General features: G+C 35.2%; 1 protein-coding gene across 3 annotated transcripts; it reads right to left on the bottom strand.

Moving 5' to 3' along the window:
- Window positions 1–851: 851 nt before the first annotated feature.
- LOC307150403 (ras-related protein Rab-7a) lies at window positions 852–8,552 on the bottom strand. Of its 3 annotated transcripts, XM_079857614.1 has the most exons (6): window positions 8,453–8,552; window positions 4,380–4,544; window positions 3,604–3,730; window positions 3,199–3,417; window positions 2,793–2,914; window positions 852–2,407 (listed from the first exon to the last, which is right to left on the bottom strand). In XM_079857614.1, exons 2-6 carry the CDS (start codon window positions 4,430–4,432, stop codon window positions 2,200–2,202), a joined length of 729 nt encoding a protein of 242 aa, XP_079713740.1. In that variant the 5' UTR covers window positions 4,433–4,544; window positions 8,453–8,552; the 3' UTR covers window positions 852–2,199. The 3 variants fall into 3 exon arrangements, with proteins under 3 accessions (XP_079713740.1, XP_079713741.1, XP_079713742.1); XM_079857615.1 differs by lacking the exon at window positions 8,453–8,552 and having other exon boundaries at window positions 1,636–2,407; window positions 2,789–2,914; window positions 4,380–4,553; XM_079857616.1 differs by lacking the exons at window positions 2,793–2,914; window positions 8,453–8,552 and having other exon boundaries at window positions 2,313–2,407; window positions 4,380–4,511.
- Between the last annotated feature and the right edge of the window lie 554 nt (window positions 8,553–9,106).

The following is a 9,106-nucleotide window of genomic DNA, read 5'->3' as shown; positions in this document are numbered from 1 at the left end:
TTTCTCCCCCATTTCTTTCAATACATGTATCTTGCTTCAGTGAATTCAAACACCAGTTTTAAGATATTTGTAATGTTCGTTCTGTCAGTTGGGCTCAAATGAAGTTACTCTCTTTTCTGTGATGGACTTCAGGGTGAAGTTTTAGTTCACGTTAAATGTGTGGACATGGCGGGAGGATTTCTGAATGGAGATGAGTCATTTTCATGTGAGGGGGACAGAAATGGGGAAAACAAACCAAGCACTTGTCCTCAGACAAGAGGGGATTTTTTTCACTCAAATGGCGAAGTGAAATTAGATCTGCATACGGATTTGTTCTGGACTCAAGCCTTCTGGTGAAGTCTGTGCACTTTTGCATTAAGCAGAAATGGAGGCAGAACTGCAGATAAAGAAATGGCCATGGAAGTACATTACCGGCAGGACAGAGACTTTGCTAAAACTGAGATTTGCCATACAAAAAAAAAAGAAAATGAAAAAAAAAAAAAAGAAAGAAAAAAAACGCAAAACTTCCCAAAAAATTAGTGAGCGACGATGGAGAAGATCTTTTGTGTAGTTTATTTTTGTATTTTTAAAGCTTTTCTCCTGTGTGTATGTGTATGTCTGTGTGCTTTTTTTTTTCTGCTTTTTTTTTTTTTTAACTCACAACTTTTTATTTTTTTGTTTTTGTTTTAAAAATTGTTGGCCATCCACCTTTGGTTTCAGGATTTGTGGGATGAAGGGTTTTTGGAGGGCTGTGCTGTTGTCAAGTACTTTGACACGTTGTATTTGTGCTCAAGCCGAGTGGTGATGTGCTACAACTGAAAAGGATGTAAACAAACGTAAACATCTGAAGGGCTTTTACTTTGTTTACTGAGTTTTTCTATGCTTGTTTCCACTCTGTGTTTATGCCAAACCTTGAGATGTAAAAATCTTAATTTTTTTTTTTTAATTCCTCGCCTTACCGAACCACCATTATTAGTAAACACCCAGCTTTTTCCCTTTCTCTGGCTTGTCCTCTTAACTTTTTCACAATGTAACTGTAGAATTTTCTCTGCCCTAGATTGTGAAGGAAATTGTCCATGTGAAGATGAATTTCTACTTTTTTCCCTTTTGATTATCTGAGAGGTATGCAAACTAAATGTTCAGTGTATACCTGTACGTCTCCATGTGGGTGAGGATGGCCGTTCTCATTCTTGGTAAAAGCCAAGTTCGGATTTGACTGTAATATAGTTCATTCATACCGCAAGAAGTGAAGATGATATTCTGGCCTTTTATATATTTACCTGTACAACGTTTTTACATGTTGGTCATCTCCTGATTGCCTTTTTTGTCTTGACTTATAAAAGAAACCGAAATATATAAACTGTCTCCCTGATTAATTATTAGCAATTTCTTTTATTTTCATGCAGCACATCCTGGGAGTTCATTTCATCCCCAGTGTCTTCCAGAAATGTGAATTTGAGTAGCTATATTTGATGAAACGTCCTTCGGATAGCTGAATGGATGAGGCGGTTAACTCGTTTGCATTTGACATGGAGATATTTCTTCTGAAATAAAGGAATGATATCCCAGCATAGTATTCATATGAAGTAGTTCAAGAGGTTTTATTTTTCTAGAAAAAAGTCTTTCACACATGCATTTTTTTTGTTTTTATTTTTTGACAAATCTTTTAAATCTTATCCATTTCATTGTTATTCATTTTTAGTAAATTTTACATTGACTAAAATGGTAATTCTAGTTGCATTTAGTAGCATTTTAGTTGACTAGAATTTTTTTTTTTTTTTTTTGACAGATACATTTTATATATTTAAACGTTGAACAAACATTAAAACATTTTTAAAAAGTGACGTTTTTGTTACATTTTTATTGTAAAAAATTTAATAAAAAATGTTGCTTTAGCTTATTATCCATGTTTTAATGTGATGAAAAGAGCGTATTCACAACATGACTAATTCTGCCAGAACACAATTCATCAGCTGGAAAAAGAAAAGCTCCTAAAGTGATTCCAACAACATTGCTGTTATAGCTGTGGTGTGGACTTCACTATTCTCATAGTATTAGAACAATTATTAAAAATGTATAGGAATCATAATGAATATCTTCCTTATAAACGGGCCTTAAAGTCGGCATGAAACCGAAGTTGCAATGGTCTTTTTTCCCCTTTGTGTCTTGTATCCGGGTGAATATATATCCGTACATCCAGCTTCATGAACGGCAAAAAATTTAAATGATGTGCATGGATAAATTATAATAAAAAATGCAATATTCCATAAAAAAAATAACTGTTTTGATTTCATGTTGACTTAAACACAGAACAGTAGCACAAGAGATTGTCCTTGCTTCAACAATGGCATTTTTTATTTGGCTTCTTATCCTGTTGTTTCTGTATATTCTGGATGTCTTCTCCGTTCTCCACATGGTGGTTTTTGAGCTGTAGAGAGTGTGGCACAAACAACTGTAACCTAATACTGCTGCGTTTTTGGTCAAGCCGAGTATTAAATATTCAGTTAGGACTGATCAAAAACTAAATTCAATGGCCTGGTTTCACAGACAGGGCTTAAATTAAGCCAGGATTAGGCCTTAGTTCAGTTAGGACATTTAAACGTGCCTTAGAAAAAAACATTACTTGTGTGCACCTCAAGACAAAACAATGGCACTTTTTAAGATCTGTCAGCACAAGTTGCGTTCAGTTAAAACAGCTCAAACATGCATTTTAGTCTGGGACTGGTTTATGCCTTGTCTGTGAAACCGGGGTAATATTAGTTAAAATACTCCTAATTTAGTCTTGGTTATACAAAATGATTGAACTCACATACTGCAGGGCAGCTCGTGCGGCACTGTGAAAGGTCGTGTCCACGCCAATGTCTTCCTTGGCACTACATTCAAAATATTCAGCTCCGATTTCACTGCACCACTGCTGGGCTTTGTTTGGGGACACCTGTCAATCAATCAAATCCTGCTATCAGTTATAAGTAAAGTAATACATTATTGCCTGGTTTTACAGACAAATCTTAAGCCTAATCCCAAACTAAATTGTATGTTTGAGGTGTTTTAACTGAAAGCAACTTGCACTGAGATATCTTTAAAATATGTCAGTGCCACTGTTTTTTTTCTAAGGCACAATGACCTGTTTTAACTAAAGCCTAATCCTGGTTTATTATAAACCTTGTCTGTGAAACCAGGCCTAGATCTATAGCTCATAATGCAATAGAGTTGGCTAACCTCACGATGATCCAAGTCAATTTTATTGCCGAGCACTATGAAAGGGAAGGCAATGGGGTCAGAAGGACATGCCTGCACCAGGAACTCTTTCTTCCAGACGTCCAGTGCATCGAAGGAGACGGACGAGGTAACATCAAACACTAGGAGGCAGCAGTGAGCTCCACGATACAGTGCGGTACCCAGGGAATGAAACCTCTCTGTACCTGCAGTGTCCCAGATCTGGTGCAAAAACAGCTGAGTATTGCATGACATAGTTTGTAGAGCCCTGTTCAATCAGTTGAGATGTAACCTGTGTTATTGTTATGAAAGCTATCTGTGGATCCTGCGTATGACATGAAGTGAAGGATTTTCTTTTATCTTTTAAATCTTGTGGGTTTAACATAAATTAATGTAAATGTATCTCACCTGAAGAATCACTGATCTTTTATCAATAGTGACTTCTTTAGCAAGGAAATCTACCCCAATTGTGGCACGGTACAATTTAGTAAAGCGATGGTCAACAAACCGGGTCATAAATGAAGATTTTCCCACTCTGTTCAGACAAAAAGAAATAGGGACAACTAACTGACCAGAGAATGAACTGGTAAATGATACTATTAATGCATTTAGTGCATTGACCTTGAGTTACAGAACCAGCTGCCTCTGTAAATGACAAACTTTTTAGAAACGCAAGCAGCTGTTGAGGTTTTTTCATGTTTAGAGAGTCACTTCTTTTAGTTACTTTCTGTACTTCCTTGTTTTTGTGCAACAGTATATAGGCTTTTGTTTTTGGGTCGCACATACACTGGTATTCAAAAGATTGTAATCACTAAAACATCTTGAAATGCATTTTTAAAACTTACTATTGTAAATTAATAACTGATTTTTCCATATATTTTTATAAACATTATAAACAGCCATTACTCATGTCTTAGAAATCTTTATGTAATCTTTAAAAATATAAATCAAATGTATTTGCAATATTGTTTTTTATCAATATAATGCAACCTTGGTGAATAAAAGTATCACATCAGAAACATAAAAAAGTCATAATGATACCAAACCTTTGAAGGGTAGAATTAATGTCTTTGTTCTTGCAAAAAAAATTCTGGACTAATAGGAAGCTGGAAAGCTGTTATTCATTTATGTGCTTTACATGCATGCTTTAGATACCATCATTACTTTCTAAGACAGACACTCACCCAGAGTTTCCGATAAGAATCAGTTTCAAGTGTGGTGTGCTCCACTCAGTCATGATAAAAATAACCAAAGCTGTCTTCAATGAAAGGAGGTCATGAAGGAACTCATCTCAGTCAACACTTCTCCTTGTTGCATTTCAGACTGTAGTGTGTGTCCTGTTCATATCACTGATCCATAAGAAAACATGGCAAAAATAGGTAATGGTTAACCACCTTAGCAGTGTAAGGTAAACAAACGCCTTGCTAAACTAAACAGGTGGTGTAGGCTAACAAAAATGTATGATGTTGTACTCTTCCTGGACAGTTTTAAATTTCATGATAGTATTTTACAACATAATAACATTGCTGTTAATTTTTTAGCAGGCCAAAAGTGACAGAGGTTTGGGGAAAGTTTATTTATGCATCATCTAATGCATTGGTCTCATAAATGAACAATGCACAATTTGTACAGCATTTATTTAATGGTAAGTTGTAAATTAGTGACATTGATCTATGACATTATGTTGAGTATCAAAGTTTTTTGTGTAGCCTATATTTGTTCATGAGATTTTTAGATTTGTGGAGTTTATAGCCTAGAACTATATAGCCTATAGTAGGCCTAGTTTTAAATAAAATAGTTTTAGTCTTATACATTAATGACACTTTAATATAGGCCCTATATATACATTTGAATAACAATGATATCTAAAGTATTTTATACAATTTGTAAAAGCTTACCCAAGAAGTGGGGTAAGATTTCCTCTTTGAATAATTTAATATTTTGTGCTATGACAAGAAATTGCAAATATATATATATATATATATATATATATATATATATATATATATATATATATATATATATATATATATATATGTAAAATATTTACCTTAATAGCCTATCTCATTGGCTAATGCATCATCATCATCATCCTTCATCCTGCACATGCTAAACCTAGCCGAATTTAAAAATGTTACAATTTGAAAGTAGCTAAATGCACATTGTTGTCATGGGCGTCTTCCCGCATCTTACCCTATTATCGTTTGTTGTTAATAGGCTATATTCGTTCTTCGAATATGACATGAAATAAAAATGCATTAAAAATGTAGAAATGAACACTAATAAAGATTAATATCCGCGCTCTTCAATAGGCTACTTGATTTTGATTGGTCAACCGGCGCTAGCTTCAGGTTATGTCTCTCGGATTTTACCGTGTTCAACTGGCGCCATCATGCATCGTATCGATTGAAGTGAAAATTACCTCAGAAGACTTCAACATTATTATTAGACATACTGTAAAATTGTTCGTCTTTTTGCTTGGTCGAACTCAGATACAGGTAAAACAAGCAAACAAAAATTCTCTCATATTGTCTGTTTTGTTTTAAATTTGTGACTATTAAGGAACAACTGTCTTGGTCTGGTCAGCTTTTACAGATTTTTGATGTAATCTACACTAATCTTTGAAATAACTTGGAGTTCCACACACAATACCATACATTTGATAATAATTCAGTAGCCTACCATAGGCCTATATCAAAATACCATGGTGTAACCATGCAATACCATTTATACTGTACCAAGGTACCGCTTTGTAAGTGTAGCTTTTCATCATTCATTTTGCTTTCAAAGGCAAACACTTGGCAGAACCCGCTATGTCAGAGGTCCTCGTATGGGAGGTGTCTTGCTCTGTGTCAGTTAAGGGTGTGGAGGGCAAAACTGTAAATTGTAACCGGTTGTAACAGTGAATATTGAGACCAGTTCTCCTCAACTGAAACGTGGTTTTGACTAACTTACCTCACAAAACACAGACAAACTTAGCTGCTACCTTTGAGTCACACTATTACTTATGGGAGCTGTGGCTTTGAGGTCAGGTACACATCCTCTTCTTTAAAAGTCACCTCTAACGTGTCATGCATTGCTCTCTCTATGAATTTTACATAAATACTTTCACATTTTGTTCTACAACATAAGTTATACGCTCAAATGTGAATTTTGAGACAATTGAAAGTGTACTTTTATTCGCCAAGGATACGTTAAATTGATCAAAAGTGACCGTAAAGACTTACAGTAGAAGAGGTTATAAAAGATTTCAATTTCAAATAAATGCTATTCTTTTGGACTTTCGATCAAAGAGTTCTAAACAAACTACATCATGGTTTACATAAAAAATATTAAGCAGCAAAACATTGATAGTAATAAGAAATGTTTCTAGAGCAGCAAATCAGCATATTAGAATGATTTCTGAAGGATCATATGACACTGAAGACTGGAGTAATGATGCTGAATTTTAAAAAACAGATTTTTAAAATTGTATTAATTTTTCACAGTCTTTCAGTTCTTATAAATTATATCTTATAACATAGGCTACTACATAAGAACTGCAACTGCCACAAGGATGTGAGTTTATATGCTTGAAGAATCTGACAACCATTATAGTCACTTTCTTGTTACTTGTTGAAAGCCACTATTCTAAAAACAAATGATAAATTCCCCAGGGAACCGATGGCGAACAGTCTTCCGTGTTAGCCTACAAATTGACGACATGAGTGAATAGCTTAATATGTTGTGGATGCAGTGGTGAGGAGGAGGAGGGACAGACTGGAAATTATTTCAGTGCGATATATCCTCTTACAGTCTGCAACCCATAGACAAGAACATTCTGTGTTCTCTCACTCAGACTTATCTTTGGGATAAGACTTTTGACTAGAAATGATTTTTTAGTCTTGAGGATGAGAGATGTAATTATTTGGGAATGAAGATAATTGTTGACAATAACACTTCCTTTTGTGGATGATCTGAAAGAAATTTATTCTAACTTTGGAAATAAAAAAGAAATAATCCGTCGGGGCAGAGAGAGAGAGGCGGTCCTCTGAGTTATATACCCTCATGACACAGAGCCGCTCAGCTGGCTGTGTGAGGCAGAGATAAGAGCCTGCTTTCATGGAAGTTTCTTTCCTTGGAACTGGAGCGCTGCCCCAAGAACCCACAACTGCCCCCAACCCTTCGGCCTTTCTGCTCTGGGCCCCGCACCACCCTGACCAGGAACAGTTCCCACAGAGGTCTTGTGTCACTCACCAACTGAAACATCTTTTTGGATCCACATGGGCATTGTGTATTTGGCACCTGGATGATCTGGATCTAAAGACTTCCTGGTTTCAGGAATGGTTATCATTATACTAAAAGAACTGCTAGTGTATGTACTGTTTTCACTCACTGTGCCCCTTAAACAAAACCCTGGATAGCAAACACATTGCATATATGTTGCATGCATATAGTTGTACTGAGTTAATTTCTTTTGAGTAATGGAGAGACCAATGCAATATTTTGAAATAAAATACAATATAGGTCTCTCTCTATCTCTCTTTCTCTCTCTTTTTATATGTGTATGTTCAAAAGTTTGGGATGTTTTTTTTTTGTTTTGTTTTTTTTATTCAGCAAGGACACTTTAAATTGATTAAAACTGACAGTAAAGATATTTGTTATGTTCCAAAAGATTTCTATTTCAGATAAATGCTGTTCTTTTGAACTTTCTGTTTTCTGTTTTACACAAAAATATTAATCAGCTCAACTGTTTTCAACAACAATTCATTTTTCTATTTATACTTTTTAAATATACGTATATTAACTGTAAGTATATATGTAATATAGGCTACATATGCATGTGTGTTTGTGTGTATGGTATACCCTATGTTATGGCAATAACTGAAATCTTTTTGGTCCTAAAAACAGCTTATACATCAAAGTGATGTTTTTTTGAAATGTAAAAATTCAGAAAGTTTTCTGTGATGGGTTTAGAGGTATGTTTAGGGTTAGCGGATAGAGTTTATAAAAAATCATTATGTCTATGCGATGTCTGCATAAAACATGAGAACCAAACATTTATGTGCGTGTGTGTTTGTGTAAAAATGAGAAACATGTTCGTTGATTTGGCTTTGGTATATATTTAAATATATGTCATCATAATTAGCTTCAAATAAAAATACTACACAACTTAAGTCCTCATTTTGACTGCTAAGTAAATGTCTATACTCTCTCTCTCTCGCGCGCGCGCATGTGTGTGTGTGTGTGTGTGTAAAAGAGAATGTTGTCTTACTACCATTGTAGGGTGTCACTGTTCCTGTGAGTTTGTTCATTTAGTGTCATGGCTAGTCTTACGATTCCCCAGCCTCCCACTCCAATCTTGATAACCTCTTATCACAGTTCAGCAGCCAGCACACACACACACAGCCACCAGCCACATCCCTCAATGCTGCCCCCCCCCCCCCCCCCCCCCCCCTCCTCTGGTCTTCAGAGTGTTCTTTTTATTTGGCAGTCTTTTGTGAGGGGATCCGCTTACAGTAATATACAAGTATTTTAAATTCTACAAATGAAAAAAAAAAAAAAAACTATAATAAATAAATACATTTATATCTATAGTTTTACATCTTTACAAAACTTTAAAAATGTTTAGGAAAGAAATTAAAATGATAGTTCATTCATATAATTTATCCTATCTTTTTATAGCAGAATACTCAACGAGACTTTTCCACTGAATGAAAGCGAATGGGGACCATGGATGTCAAGAAAGCTAAATAAGCTAGATTTGAAAAAGTAATGATTTAAATTTGGGCCTGTTGCTCGCACAAAACTATCATATGGCTTCAGGAAACTCTGACTATAGTGCACAAGTCGTTTGGTCTACTTTTACGAGGCTTTATCTTGCTCTTATGTGTGTTTTGTAGCTTGACAGCCCCCTAGTCACCATCCACTT

This window comes from Squalius cephalus (genome assembly GCF_949319135.1).
Source record: "Squalius cephalus genome assembly, chromosome: 22".
NCBI classification, from domain to species: domain Eukaryota; kingdom Metazoa; phylum Chordata; class Actinopteri; order Cypriniformes; family Leuciscidae; genus Squalius; species Squalius cephalus.
This window is presented reverse-complemented; position numbering and strand designations above follow the sequence as displayed.

Bases quoted from the DNA above. Each gene is read 5' to 3' on its own strand.
- LOC307150403 (XM_079857614.1), bottom strand. From the start codon at position 4,432: ATGACTGAGTGGAGCACACCACACTTGAAACTGATTCTTATCGGAAAC. The intron at 3,731-4,379 runs GTGAGTGTCTGT...TTGTCTGAACAG, and splicing joins ATTCTTATCGGAAACTCTGG to AGTGGGAAAATCTTCATTTA. The intron at 2,408-2,792 runs GTATGTGAGTTC...CACTCTCTACAG, and splicing joins GCCGCACGAGCTGCCCTGCA to CTCAAAAACCACCATGTGGA.